Source organism: Sinocyclocheilus anshuiensis, unplaced genomic scaffold, assembly GCF_001515605.1.
Source record: "Sinocyclocheilus anshuiensis isolate Anshui unplaced genomic scaffold, SAMN03320099.WGS_v1.1 scaffold1841, whole genome shotgun sequence".
Taxonomy (NCBI): Eukaryota; Metazoa; Chordata; class Actinopteri; order Cypriniformes; family Cyprinidae; genus Sinocyclocheilus; species Sinocyclocheilus anshuiensis.
In genome coordinates, this window is record NW_015539935.1 from 168,793 (window position 1) to 183,779 (window position 14,987).

Below are 14,987 nucleotides of genomic sequence, written 5' to 3' on the forward strand. Positions count from 1 at the left end.
CTGCTCTTGTTTTGTCTTCTATATACCTGTTTGCCATTGCCTGATCCTTGCCTGTTTTGACCACACCTTTTATAAAGCTTGCAAATGGATCCGTACGTCTCATGTCTTGTTTGCCCCGTAACGGTTATAAACTTCTGAAACATTGGTGTTTCATATTTTAGAGTAGTCACTGCAAGTCAATTAAATCTGTATGTGGGAGTGTGTGTGGAAAAACTCATATGTAACCCCCTTTGTAATCCTTAACATTTTCATAAGTAACTGTAATTTAATTACACATTTTTTCTTAGTAACTGTAACTGATTACAATTAATTTTATTTTGTAATTAAATTACGTAATTCCGTTACATGTAACTAGTTATTCCCCAACACTGGGAACCATCAAAATAAAGTGTTAGCAGATATTAAGCAGGCAGTCTCTAATGACTGGTAGTTGACGTAGTTGCAAAGTTACTTATATTTAGTAGAATGTCTAAAGTGGACTATCAAATTAAAGTGTAACCTAATATCCTTTAGAAACCAGTTCATGAATTTCCTGAAAGCTGATGACACCATTAAATCAAGCTCTCATGTTCCTTCCTGCAACCGAGCATGACAGTGACATTGATCATGGGCCTCACCTGACTTCATGATTGATTTTTTTGTTTTGTTTTTAGCACAAGCAGCAGTATCATTGAAACAGAAACCAAAACTTAAAAAGACTGGGGAATTTATGTATTTAGCTTTTTTTTTTTTTTTGGTGCATGCCAAAGTCTTATTGTGCGTTTTACAAAAAGTCTCTGGGGGAGAAAAAAGAAACATGTTTGTCAACATTTTATTCAAATAATACTTGCAATGTTTCTACACGCCTTGTCATCACCTGGAGGATACAGATTATACATCAGACTGTTATCAGCAACTTTTACTGCATACAGTTGTAATATTGTAAGATGTAATACGCAGCAAACTACATTATAACAACATACTGTAAACATATGGTTACAGCTCATAAATCATATTTTTCCATATATCCGTAAACTAAATTTAAAATTTACTTTTTTTAAACAGGAAAAAAATAGCACATTTTTATGACACACCTGCCATCAAGGCAACACAATCCAAGCTCAGAAATTATTCTACAAACAATATTTACCACAAAACCGAAAAATTTAACATGCATATTAAGTATCATGCATATTATACAGTTTTTTTTTAAATAGTGCTTGTGCTTAAGTGTTTGTTCTGATCAAATCTACTAACACTTTTTTTTTTTGATGGTTCCCTAACAGATATTCTACTGACTTTAAGCATCTTTGCAAGTACATGACAACTTATTGTACTAACCCTAAACCTACAGTAACTGTAACACTAACCTAACAGTCTACTAATACTCTAATGAGAGTTGGTTGACATGTAGTTGCAAAGTTACTTATAGTTAGTACAATGTCTAAAGAGGACTATCAAAAAAATAAAGTGTAACCAAATAGACTTTAGAAACCAGTTCATGAATTTCCTGAAAGCTGATGACACCAGTAAGTCAAGCCCTCAGTAGAGACTTCCATCAACACAACAGACTATTTAAAGAACACAATGTATAACATGAGGAAAAGGTAAGAAACATATAAGTATAGCAGTTTGACATTGAATTTCACACAGCATGCTGTATAAGTTCATTCATTGTGGGAAAATGTGTGACAATTTGATGACAGATTATCAGTTTCTCAAAAGTCTAATGGGCGGATCATCATGGTGGTGGCATGTAAAGAGTAGTTGGGGCCTTTGAAGTAGTGCCACTTGATGCCATCAAGTTTGCCTGAATTTTGTCCAGAGGTGTAGTAGATGCCGTTGAGGTTTGATGGGCCACAGGCATCAAACCACCAGCCTTCAGAAGAACAATGAATAAAGAGAGTCGTGTTAAGAGAGAAAGATAGGTCAGAAAAAGGTCATTATTGATCATTATCTGCTTTACTCCCAGATGCTAGCAGCACTTTTACAGTCAAAGGGAATGAAGTTTTGTTACATTAAAGGATAAACTAACTTTGCCCTGCTCCACTACTATCGAGTTGCTTACCGCCTGTCAGCATGAGTGCACACTTGCAGATACAGTTGTCATTATCCATGTCTTTTGTGCTAAAGTCAGCCCCATTTATCACCAAACTGCTCTGTCTGCCAGCTGTACCACTGTAGCTTTTCAGGAACAACCTAACACAGAAAGACAGGTAGATAATAAGAGAGTATAAAAGAAAGCAGTACTGCATCCTGTTATATATATATATATATATATATATATATATATATTGTAACACTTAAGGTTCAAATAAGTTTCAGTTCATTAACATTAGTTCATGCACCAGGCATTATGAACAAGCAATGCTTGGTTAATGCTTGGCTGATGTTATATTTTCTACTCTGTAATTGTACTATAATTTTACTAATATAATTCAAGTTCATGATTTAACAACAAAAAATAGTATAATAGTATATTTATGAATTAACAATAAACTACATTATTAAATGCTGTACATTGGTTCATTGCTAGTTGATAGATAATGTATGAATTGAACCTTATTATAAAGTGTTACCATTTGTTGCAAACATGCAGTGGATGGACATGTTTGACCATTTTTATGTAGCTTGCTTATTTTCAGCATTTTACCACAAATAGCACCATTGTAGGAATGCATGTTAAGTTAAAAATCATTTATGGGGTAAACTAAAATACTTCAGTGGAGCACAGTCAGTTGAATGGCATAAAAGAAGACTCAACAACTGGTGCTCATGGCGTGAGCTGCTGAAAAATATTAATACACAAAGACAACTGACTGATACAGACCATTTTCAAGGGCATGTCTTTTGTTTAAGGGCTACAACTTTTAAAAATGCATCTCAGTACGCATTTGTTTATGTTGTCTCTGACTGTTTCGACTGTGCATTGCGTAAAAGACAAAAGAGGCAAAGAAGAATTTATAACCCCACAGTTTAACCCTCTGGGCTCTGAGGGGGTTTTGGGGCCCTGGAGAAGTTTTGACATGCCCTGACATTTGTGTTTTTTTTTCAGTATCTTAAAACATATTAATGTCTGAAATCAGATTATACTTAATCAGCACAAACTATTCTACAGTAATATGTGAGCAGCATGAATGTATATGTTTGTGTCTGTGTGTGAATGTGAGGAGAATGTGAGGAGAGCAAAATAATGGGGGTTTTGATTATTTGTATTTTATTTACAACACAGTATAATCAAAATATACACAGTGAAGGTCAAGGACACATGGTTGAACATACTGATCTAAACACTGAGACTTGAACAGTCACACACCTTTGTGTCAAACATGCAATGAAATGACACATATTTCAAAATGTTTCACTTGATTTCATACATGTAGTCAGGAATTATAGTTTGGGAAAAGTCTAACTAGTAAAATGTGTACAAGTTATGTCACAATAACACAATAATAACTAATGCAAGTGTTCTTAGGGGCCGTTTACACGACAATGTTTTCAGCCAAAAACTGGAAACTTTTTATGCGTTTTGACTGTTCGTTTACACGACAACGGCATTTTGGGGACTGAAAACGCATATTTTTGAAAACGGGTTTCAAAGTGGAAGTTTTTGAAAACGGCACCGTTATCATTTCCGTGTAAACACACAAAACGGGAATCTTTGAAAACGGTGACGTCATGCGCATGCGTAGTAGTACGTGTTAGGTATGTAGACACGTGCAGTATGTGTTGATTTTAAAGGCAAGCGCGAACAAACATACACAACAATGGCGGAGTATATGGTACTGTTGTTGCTGCTCAAGAGTTTGCTAACGCTTCTTCAGCAAAGTGTGGATTTACTTCACCAATATTACAACCAACAGCAGAGACGCATCATATACATCATATAATCTTCACTTCCCTGCAGTTACTGTTTACTAACAAGGTGACAGCGTCAACTACTGGCCTGGCATACGTAATATAGCGTTTTTGGCCGTTTTCACGGATATGTGTAAACGCGAATCTTTTTGAAAAAGTCGTTGTGTATACGTGAAACTTTTTAAAAATGCAAGGGAAAAACTTAAGTTTTTGACTACACCGTTGTCGTGTAAACGTAGCCTTATTCATTAGAATGATATTCTCCACGGGATCAAGCCGTGCATCACATCGTGTTCTTCTTCTAAGGTAGATTCTGTCTCATTTCTCCCAGTGCATTTTCTTCCAAAAACAAACAGTATCCGAGATGAACTTGAATCTTCACGTTTGTTTATGGAGGTGATGTGGGCATTTACATGTCCACGTGTCTCACGTGGATGACTGTAATATCAAAAACGGAGCTGCTCGTGGGCATGATTACATTAGAGATAATGAGCTCAGACGGGAAAAACTGTACCTCACATTGGTTTCATATGAATTACTTTTTTAGAGAGTATTAGTTTTCGATGTGACTTCATTTAAAGGTAGACATTTCAAGCTTTCCATACATATATTTATCATGTCTGTGAGGCAAGTATTCACTGAGATTCAGGTTGTTTTATTTAGAACGCTTACAGAGACTTGAGATGGCAGAGAGCGCACCCTGTTTTGTTTTCTTTATTTTACAAAATCACATTGTTTTGTCGTTATTATGACTATACACAAGTAAAAGTAGACCCTTTACAGTTTCAAACGATACCTTATTCTTATCTGTATGATCAAAAATGACAGATTATTTTTAGTTATTTTCGTGGTCATCAAGAAAAACATGACAGACCGCACCGCTGCGGCCTTCGACCCCAGAGGGTTAAGAGCATACTGAAAGCACTATAGTATAGCATGCTCTAAAACACAGGTGTCAAACTCAGTTCCGGGAGGGCCACAGCCCTGCAGAGTTTAGCTTCAACCCTAATTAAACACACCTGATCCAGCTAATCAAGTCCTTCAGACTTATTTAAAAAATAAAATGGTTTGTGTGTTGAAGCAGGGTAGGAACTAAACTCTGCAGGGCTGCGGCCCTCCAGGAACTGAGTTTGACACCCCTGCTCTAAAACTATCACTAACTGTATAATCTGCATTATTGACACACCTAGGTGCATTTTGAGTATTTTGCTGAATTGCTTCCTGTGAAACAACTGGGTGTCATGAAACAAACATATTTTGATAATGAATAATAGCACTGAAGCCAAATTGAATGCGTTTGTTTTGATGTCTCCGTATGTATGGTAACAGAGGGTATGAAGAGTTTAGTCAAGCAGCACAGAAAAGCAGTGCAATGTTTTAAAGGTTTTTACAACAAATATGTCATCAAACAATGCTGGGTTGAAAGAGCAATGAGTTTAAATTTTAGTAAATTTACCCAACTCTCTACCTGTAGTTTTGTTTCTCACTACCAAGGTAAAACTTGTCATATTGGGAGAAGGCCAGTTTGCCATCCCAGTCCGTCAGCTCCAGTCTAAGAGTGCACTGCCTCTGATTGGTCAATTTGTACACCAGCTCATTTCCCAACCAGTGTTCTTCAGTCAGACTCCCAAAGCCCTGAAATACACAAACACACACATTTGTGTTACACTTTATATCAAGTAAACAATTCCTTTGTTCCAAATGGATTTACCATGTAATTACTCTGATGTTACACAGCAGGGGCCAGTAAGTTAGGCTTTACATATAAATTGTGGTTCGTGTCCAGAATGTTACACTTTATATTAAGTGGACAGTTCCTGAGGAGTTACCATGTAAGTACACTGGTATTACAGTGGTGTACCAACTTGAGATCCAACTCCTCCCACTACCCATCTGCACCCCCTGGATCAAATTGTTCCAATTACTCTTATTCATATTGTTGTTACAAAATGTAATTATATATGTCCTGTTACACATTTGTACTTACACAAACCATTCGGAGGGTTGTTACATGTGTGAAGTTACAGAAATGTTACAGCTCTAGATATTATGTACCAATGTGTACTTACACTGTGGTTACATACAACATACACATCTAGTTAAGTACACAGGTATTAGGGCCACTTAATATAAAGTGGGACCTGTCTAAAGTGGATTATCATAATAAAGTGTTACCATATTTTCCTAAATCTAATGCACACAAAATCCTGAATTTTTACATTTTCATTAGGAAGCTATTTGTTACATTGCCTAGTTCAACCTTCCACCAAGAGCCTAGTGTGAGAATTTAAAACAATTTAAAATAATTTACTTGAAAATTTAACCAGAAAACTATGGACAATCGAAATCATATTTAGAAGACCAGGCAAGGTTTACAACAGATATGTTATTAAAAGCTACTAGTCCAAACATTGCAGGTGAGTACAATGCTACCTGTCCAACAATATCCATTGTATTAATTCATTCACTCATTTTAATTTAGTTCAACTATGGCCAAGATTTAACTAAAATGAGGGGAGAAATTAACAAAAATCTTCTATTTCACTACTCCGCAAACTGATGGTGAATTTGTATGAATTTTGTACGTTTTCATTAAATCATGCCCACTGGGAACTAATTCTTAATTTATGGCCATAATATGTTTTTTTTCCCCTCTCTCTCACTAACATGTCATGTGATGGACTATGTTTTTTCCCAATGTAATTCTTAGAATAAAATAAATAAAAATAAATAAATTTAGTTGGTGTTTGACAAAAGCCTCCATAACTTTTTTTTTTTTTTCATAAAGACTTAATAGGATTTGTTTTGGGACAGCTGCACTGTATCGTGGAGATATTACCCATAACAAGATCAGAATAGTGAGAACTGGCTTGTCCATACTACAGGCAAATTATATCCTCTAGATGAACCAAATCAAGATGGCAGCTGCTATGTGCCTCTTTCCGTGTGCCAGGCCAGTCACTTCTGGGAGTTATGCCAGGGCTCGATCAGCACTACTAAGTACAAACCAAACCAGTGAGTTGTCCTTTCAATATCCTTTGTACATGCTGAACTGCACTGCTGGATTGCTTTGTTCAAAAATGACGTTCCCTAATATTTTCAGTATTACAGGTCCTGAGTAATTTCAGTCAGGACCACTCTGTTTGAGTAAAGGTGTATTCACACCAGGAAAGTCCGCTAGTTCACTTGCTTTGGTCCGGACCAAATACAATGTTGATTTTTTTTTTGTTTGGTGCGCTTCACTTTCACACTGCCCTTTTTGTAAGTGAACCAGAAACCGTAAACAAAACCACACGTATGCTTAAGTTCATCCATTCATTGGTTCATCCATTCAACGTACCAGAGTTCGTTTGGAAGCGGACCGAGACCACCTCTTCAGCTAGGTCTTGGTACAGTTATTTGGTGCGCACCCGAGTGCGACTAATGTATTCACACCTGCCCAAAGGATCCGCACCAAGGGGGGAAACGAACTTGAGTTTGATTCAATCGAACCAAACAAGACAGGTGTGAATACACCCTAAGATTATTGTAGAGGTCCTGAACTTTATATTTGGCGACAGGCTTCGCTCTGAAGGGTTCAGATTCTGAGCTATCCACAGGCAAACCTCACTGAGACAAATTTAGCAATGAACTGGATAGATGATACAGGTGCATCTCAATAAATTAGAATGTCTAAAGTTCATTTATTTCAGTAATTCAACTCAAATTGTGAAACTCGTGTATTAAATAAATACAATGCACACAGACTGACGTAGTTTAAGTGTTTGGTTCTTTTAATTGTGATGATTTTGGTGTGGGTAAGCAGTTAGTGATCATGTATTTGCATAAGGAGGAGTTGGGGATGGAGGAGGGTAAGCGCATGTCTGTGTGACAGACTATGGCAAGTGTGAGTATGGATGAGCTTATATATCTTATTAATTGTAGTGGGAGGAATTACGATCAGCTGAGCGTCAGCTGATACTGCAGGCACACCATGGTCTGCCTGAAATACGCTTGAGCTCCATTCGTCGCTCAAACTAGATTTCAGTCAGAAGATTAATAAACCTAGCTGGGGTCCAATGACATTTATTATCTTATTTGTTTCACTCCATAAGACTTACCATCTTATACTCCTTCCAGGTTCTGTGGAAGTCTAACGTTCCATCTTTCCTCAACTGTATGACGGTCCAGCCCCCACCAGCACTTTCCATGTTGCAGTAAACCTAGTAGGAGGAGATACAACAGGATTTGTTGATTCAGACAAAGGCTTATGGCATTTATGCTCCTTAAATTCAAGGGTTTTATTCATAATTTAGAACAGTTCTTAAAAAGCTGAGCATATAGTTGTCACGAATTCGGTCCATGGACTTCCGTTTATTCACCACCAGAGGTCACCCTTTCCATTACATTGACTCTCGTTGGTTTTAAGGACAATTGTACTTGAGTGGAAAATTATCGTTTGTGCACTTACAATGTAAGCAAAAAAATAAATAAATAAAAGCTACTCTTATGAATTCTGATGATTTACTTTATCAGGAAGTACATTTAAAGTTGTTGAATTACTGCAAGTTGAAATTACTACTGCAAAGTTCTGGAGTGCAGCATTCACCCAGCTGTTACTCTGAGAGTTCAGCCAAGATTATTTCCAGCTCTTACTTTTCCCGAGGTAGCCAATATACTTTTGGCTGATTACTCCAGAAAAAGCAAACATAACATTTCGGGGTTTTGTGTATTGTTATGACGTTATTCAGTATGTTGCCCATGCTTTATTCTAAATCTATGCTATACATGTTGAAAATAATATTAAACTCAAGAGTCACTGATGTGCCTGTATATTAATTCTCTTCAATAATCAGCAGATCATACCAAAACATATGTATGTGATCATACAAATTCGCCAATTTTCATTGCCATCATAGTATAGTATAGTAGTTGGATTCTGAAGTAAAAGTCAACAACAAAATGCTTTTTTTATAGCTGTCTCATCACATTACGGAAGGAGGAAGTATTTTAAAACTAAAAAATTACCCACTTCACTTTAGAAGGAAAGAAATGTTATGCATGGGGAAACATCCACCGCCTGACTCCTGTAGCTGTGTTATCAGATCCCATTTAGACTGACCTTATGCATGTCTTGCATGCTAATGTAGATAGTGTAAATTCCACTCCTGTTAAATCCAGCCCGGAAGAGTTCCGCACAGTCTCTGTATTTTCTCTGCTCATCCATTTGTTTGAAATCTTTTGGACTCACTGCTTCAAACAAGCATGGATATAAAAAGTAAAGACTGCATTCAGTGTTTGCTTATACTGAAAGAAAAAACAAAATGGTTTGTAAGCTATTGTGAGTAATTCTAACCCCCAAATACTTGTTGTTACAGCTTTGTGGATATAAAAATGAGACCTTTGCTCCAATCACAGTGTTTGGGCTACCAACTGAATTCTAAAAAGCTTAAGTGAATGAATCCATCTCTATAACGTGACTTGCTCTAAGTGCTCAGCCTCATATACTGTATCAGTATGTGGAGGTTGAAGTGGGACGTGGGAAGTGTGAGGCTCTGTGACATTTCACACAATGTTTCAGATCCAAGTAAAACTTGGCAGCAAAATGGGATATTTATGGTCTGCAGCTCCCCTGATGTGAGCCAGTCACATTTGAATTCTAAATGATGCAGAGAGATTTTAAGAAATTAATCATGGGACTTGATAAAAATGTCAGTGCAGTGCAATATAATGTTCCCTTACAAATGAGGGAATGAATTAATACATTGTGGGAACAAATTCTAAATTGATTATCCATGACATCTTGTATTTTTTCCCTGTCATGTGTATATATAACTCTATCTACAATTTGTTTACCTTTGTTCTTGGGGCACATTTTAAGCAGATTATTGATGGTACTATGCAGTTGTAGTTGCTCACGGTAGAGAGCGCTGTTGTTGGTGATGACCTGCTCTAGATTAAGTTCCAGGTTCTGTATTGAAGAGCTCTGGGATACCAGGAATCTCTGGAGCTTTGTCCACTCACTCTTTATCCAACCCAGTTCTGCACGATGGCGTGCCTCCATGTTACGCATACGCTGCTCTAGGGCGCTGAACACAGACATGAATTGGACACGAATTACCAGAAAACAACAAGAACAAAAAAAAAGTGTAAGTGAAAGATGTGTCAAGACAAGTGCCAAAAAAGTGTCATTGAAAGACACTCTACTCTGTTTTGTCCCGAAGTTGGTTGATCTCACTGGTTTGCCGGAGCAGTTTGTTCTCAAGTTTGATGGAGGACAAGGAGTTTTCCAGTGACTGAATCTCCAGTCTTGAAGTCTGATTCAAAACCTGTTATATAATGACATATTAGTTGTGTTATTGTCATATTATCATACTTTTCAGCTTCATAAGTCTCTGTAGCCATCAACACACTGCAAAAGGGTGTTTCTTATTAAGTAAATTCATGATTTTCCAAGAATATACTTGGCCAATATTAGCATGCTATGATGAATGCCTTTGGACATTTTGGATATGAATTCACACCTGTGTCTCCATGTCTGTTAGTCTCCTGATGTGTTGGGTGGACAGGGAATGCAGTTTGGTGCCAAGATCCAGCATGGCTGTCATTTCGCTATGTAAAGCATTATTCCGCAGGTGTGTTGTGTCTTCTGTCAGACTCTCTTTTACAAAGACCTCAATCTGTATGCAAACACACAGGCAGAGAGAAAGAGTGACTGGGAGCATAACATTATTCATTATGGTCTTTATACATAGTCACATACTGTACATTATTTTGAAATACTTGCAGCTGTACTTTTTGGGGCATTGTGCAGGATTGAATCAGTCTGGTCTTGAGCAGCTACATACACCCTGAATGAGACAATATTTATTATATTTTATTGTACATTTTCTCATATTAAACTGTGGGAACCAAAGAGAGAAAAACAATGAGGAATCTAAATCGTAATTCCTCAAACACCCAAAGTATCATTAGTAATGTCTTTCTGTGAAATGCTTTTAAATATGAGGACCACTACTTTATTTTTGAGATGAAATGGGTATAAAAACTCCATTGAACGAGGAATATTTTCCTATAAACTCCAGTTAAAATAACAAAACAGCTGCGAGACAAAGTCTGTTTGTAATCCCATGTTGGTGATAAAATATAGACGTGTTTGTTAGCTCTGGCAATCTCATGCATGAAAATTAAGCTTCAGTTGTGCTTTTGCAGAGAGTTCCTCAACATTATGGACTGGGTTCAGCTGGATCACTTCTGTATACAGGCATTAGTCCACTTTTAAATGTCTTGGCATTTCAATTAATCCCAAAGGTGTCCACATCACTATTGAAGCCCATCTAGTGATACTTCCAGGGCTTAGTCACAGGAACTCTCAATAATTCCTTGTATTTGTAAAACTTTTTTAACTTGAAAAATACAGAAACTTATTTGAAATTAATATTCAATCTTAAAATAATCAATCAATCAATCAATCAGTAGGAAAATGGATAATATCCTGGCAGAAAATTACCAGTACATTTTCAGTTAAGTTTACGGTAATTTCCTTCAAAATGGGGGTAAAACACCTGAAAAAATCAATATGTCACCCTGGGTCACAAAACCAGTCATAAGTAGCACAGGTATATTTGTAGCAATAGCCAACAAATACATTGTATGGATCAAAATTATAAATTTTTCTTTTATGCCAAAAATCATTAGGATATTAAGTAAATATCATGTTCCATGAAGATATTTTGTAAATTTCCAACTGTGAATATATCAAAACTTAATTTTTGACTAGTAATATGCATTGCTAACAACTTCATTTGGACAACTTTAAAGGCGATTTTCTCAATAATTTTTTTTTTTTTTTTAACCCTCAGATTTCAAATTTTCAAATAGTTGTATCTCGGCCAAATATTGTCCTATCCGAACATGAACCTTGCTTTGTGTACATGAACACTGTCATATTGGGACAGAAAGGCTACACTCCAATCTACTAAAAATGTCTTGTAAATTTCACTGCTGTTTGCTTGATTTTGTGCACCTGCCAGTAATGGTTGTAGCAGAAACAAATACCACTATATAATAATCTTTTATCCAAGCAAAGCACCAGTTATAAATTGAACATATCAACACATGTAATGATATTATGACACTTCTGCTTACTCTACAGTATCACAACAAAGATTATTTGAACACATCCCACAGAGCACCGCTTCAGGACTGGCACATTCTCTGGGTTGCTTATCAGCACTTTGTACAGTGTTTACAGGAAGAGATATTTTCAGCTGCTCTCAGTGAGATGGAGTCCAAGATGTATAAATACTCGCTGCATTGAAGTGATAGCTGTATGTCCTCTGGGCCTGGAGTGTATAACACTCATATGAAGTGTTGTAACAGGATGTGTTTATCTAGTGTCCTGCATCCTAGTAAGACTGTGCTAGCTGGACCAAACAGCCACAGGCAGGGATTAAACATGTCACAATCTTCTTTCAGAGCATATCAGTGGTAAGAGAACAGGCTGTGATTTACAGATGGTGTAGACAAAAAGACTTTTCAATAGGTCAAGATAATACAGACTCAGAAGCATTAGTGTATTATCTGAGGTAAATTATCTTAAATTATGTTTAGGGATGGTGATGCTGATGGAAATGCAATTTTTTAACATATAGTACAATATAACAATAAAATGGCCAACTTTTTTGTTAAAGGCTAATTTCATATCTAGCATTTAATGTGTCCTAAATATGCACAATTAAATACAATTTTACTATTAATTTGAAAATAGTTTGATTCTGAATGAAGCTCAATACAAAAAGTTTCTGCTCACAATATTTAAGTCTTATATTTCATCTTAAGCATGCTGCTCAGTGATGCTGTTGTCTCCTTAGACAACAGCATAAACAAAGCACTACCTGTTTTGTTTTGTTTTGTTTTTTATGTTAAATGGAGAAAAAATGGTTTGGTAGAAATGACATCATTACTTTTTTGGTTTGGTTGATTGTATTATTGTTTCTATTATTTTAACAAAATATATATTAAAATGGTTTAGATTATTAAACATAATTAATAGTTTTATTAAGAATTTTTATAGACTAAGATTAAAAGTAAGGAATAGTTAAAACACTAAAATATATAAATAAAGGTCATTTGAAAAGTATTTAAAATAAATAATTAAAATGGTGTACAAATCAGTTTAAAAAAAACGCAGTGAAGTACATTGATCGAAGAGTCTTAAGAGATTCATATAATGGAACATCAAGTGGATTTGTTTCCAACCAAAATACATGCACATGTTGGCATACAATGGAAGTATGGATCAAGTCTCCACCATCGGCCCAGAAGCACACAACCATGCCTCATTGGGGCGCCTACTCACTACTCACTCAGCTCTGACAAAGCGCTTGACCGATAGGAATGCCTAAAATACATTTTGAAGGTGTGGAAAGAGCCATGTCAGTTTGAAATCAAGAGGGAATACAGCACTCCAGTTGTGCATATGGCAATGGGAAGCACATTCTCATTGGTCAACAGATGCCCTACAACCAGGGGCGCCGTGAGGGTAGGTATGTAGACATGCGCAGTACATAGGGGCGCCGTAAAGCGGGGGAAGGTTAGGACGATTCTAAGGGCCCGACGTTGGAGGGGGGCCCACCGAGGGGGGGACGCGATTTCTACCGAGGGGAATGCGGAACACGATTTCTACCGAGGGGAACGTGAAACGTGATTTCTACCGAGGGGGGACCCCCGCAACCCTCACCCAAACCCCCAGAACGCCATTTCTACCAAGGGGTACCCCCACACACCACACTAGAGCCCTGCACAGGCCTCAAATTTAGGCCCTAGCCCGGCCCTAGCTGGCCCGAAACGCTCAGGCCCTTGCCCGGCCCGTGTTCGACAGCTTATCAGAATTACCGGCCCGAGCCCGTCTTTTTTCCCCTTCTCTCAAAACAGCTTATACTACTGTTTCAGCTATTAAAATAGTTAAGTTTTGTATATTTAATGGCAAAATGATTGCATTTCGTTTCGTTTTTTTTTATTAAGTTAATTTAGAAAACGTTTGGAGCATTTTTTGTTCGTTAAATATAAGTTTTTGTTTTTTAAAGTAACGACCAAGCGGCCAGCGATCAATTTAGCCTTCTCAAATCATCAAAACTTACCTAAAATAAAATGTAGCCTATAGATATAAAACAGTTCAAGCGTATAACAATGTTTTAAACGTTAAACCTAGATAAATGTGCACTATAACCAATAGTTTGCGCAGAGAGTGGAAGCTGAAGTGTGCTTTGCAGGACATGGAGGCGCCTACGCCTACGCCGTCATTTTTGCTCATAATAGGTGTAAGAGTAATACACCATTCGTAACTGTAGAGTCTACTTTTATTTGTGTGCACTCACAATATCAACAAAACGTTGTGCTTTTATAAAATAAAGAAAACAAACATGATGTGCTTTCTGCCATCTCGTCTTGAACAGGAGCGCTTCACAAAATTGAACTGAAACTCAGCGAATACATGCCTCACAGACATGATAAATATATCTATAGAAAGCTTTAAATTACTACTTAACGAAATAAAACAAATCAAAAAGTCTTTCATTATAATCAGTCATAATTCGTAAAGATACACTTCTCTCTAAAGGCGCGTCTGAGGAGATGGCGATCAGGAGACACCATGACACCGACTCAGAAAACACTAGTTTATTAGTAAATAATTCAAATATTTCCTTACTATTTCCCTCTGACACATTTATGGTAATTACTTTCAGTGGCGGCTCCTGCGTTTTAAAATAGAGGAGGCACACTAATTGTATTGGTCTGGGATCCCTGCCAATTATTATTATTATTATTCCCCTTCTCTATCACCTAGCGGTTGTAATTACATCAGCAGATTCGGCACATTCGCGATAGAAAAGCGGCGCTTTCAGGTTATGGTATTACAACTGTGAAATTACAAACAAAACATACACATTCTGAGACATTAACTGGAATGAATTGTGAATTTTATTAACATTAAATCGTTCTCCACCCATTTTTACCTCAAAATTATGGGGAAGCTGTGCCTCCCCTGTTTCCCCAACGAGCCGCCACTGATTACTTTTGCCAGTGCTTTGCTGCAAGCTTAAAGGGGTCATATGATGCGATTTCAATTTTTCCTTTCTCTTTGGAGTGTTACAAGCTCTTGGTGCATA

The 14,987-nt window shown here is 36.9% G+C and overlaps 2 protein-coding genes and 1 long non-coding RNA gene across 5 annotated transcripts in view; 1 reads left to right on the plus strand and 2 right to left on the minus strand.

Annotated features, from left to right (window-relative positions):
* LOC107686944 (uncharacterized) overlaps positions 1–5,456 on the plus strand; it is a 14,722-nt gene extending 9,266 nt beyond the window's left edge. The window contains exon 3 of the long non-coding RNA XR_001634081.1: positions 5,447–5,456. This is a non-coding gene — a long non-coding RNA (uncharacterized LOC107686944). The remainder of the gene's footprint in view (positions 1–5,446) is intronic.
* Positions 1,364–14,987, minus strand: part of LOC107686942 (angiopoietin-1-like) — a 17,131-nt gene continuing 3,507 nt past the window's right edge. For 2 of the 3 annotated variants that reach the window (XM_016484067.1, XM_016484066.1), the window contains 8 exons: positions 10,341–10,496; positions 10,024–10,145; positions 9,673–9,905; positions 8,939–9,069; positions 7,938–8,039; positions 5,306–5,472; positions 2,048–2,178; positions 1,364–1,858 (listed from right to left, as the gene is read on the minus strand). In XM_016484067.1, the coding sequence (XP_016339553.1) occupies positions 1,698–1,858; positions 2,048–2,178; positions 5,306–5,472; positions 7,938–8,039; positions 8,939–9,069; positions 9,673–9,905; positions 10,024–10,145; positions 10,341–10,496 (1,203 nt within the window). In that variant the 3' untranslated portion in view covers positions 1,364–1,697. The remainder of the gene's footprint in view (positions 1,859–2,047; positions 2,179–5,305; positions 5,473–7,937; positions 8,040–8,938; positions 9,070–9,672; positions 9,906–10,023; positions 10,146–10,340; positions 10,497–14,987) is intronic. The other variant, XM_016484068.1, reaches the window with a different exon arrangement.
* Positions 10,529–14,987, minus strand: part of LOC107686943 (carboxypeptidase Q) — a 69,063-nt gene continuing 64,604 nt past the window's right edge. Inside the window, exon 9 of the transcript XR_001634080.1 lies at positions 10,529–10,667. The gene's annotated coding sequence lies outside the window, so the exon portion shown is untranslated. The remainder of the gene's footprint in view (positions 10,668–14,987) is intronic.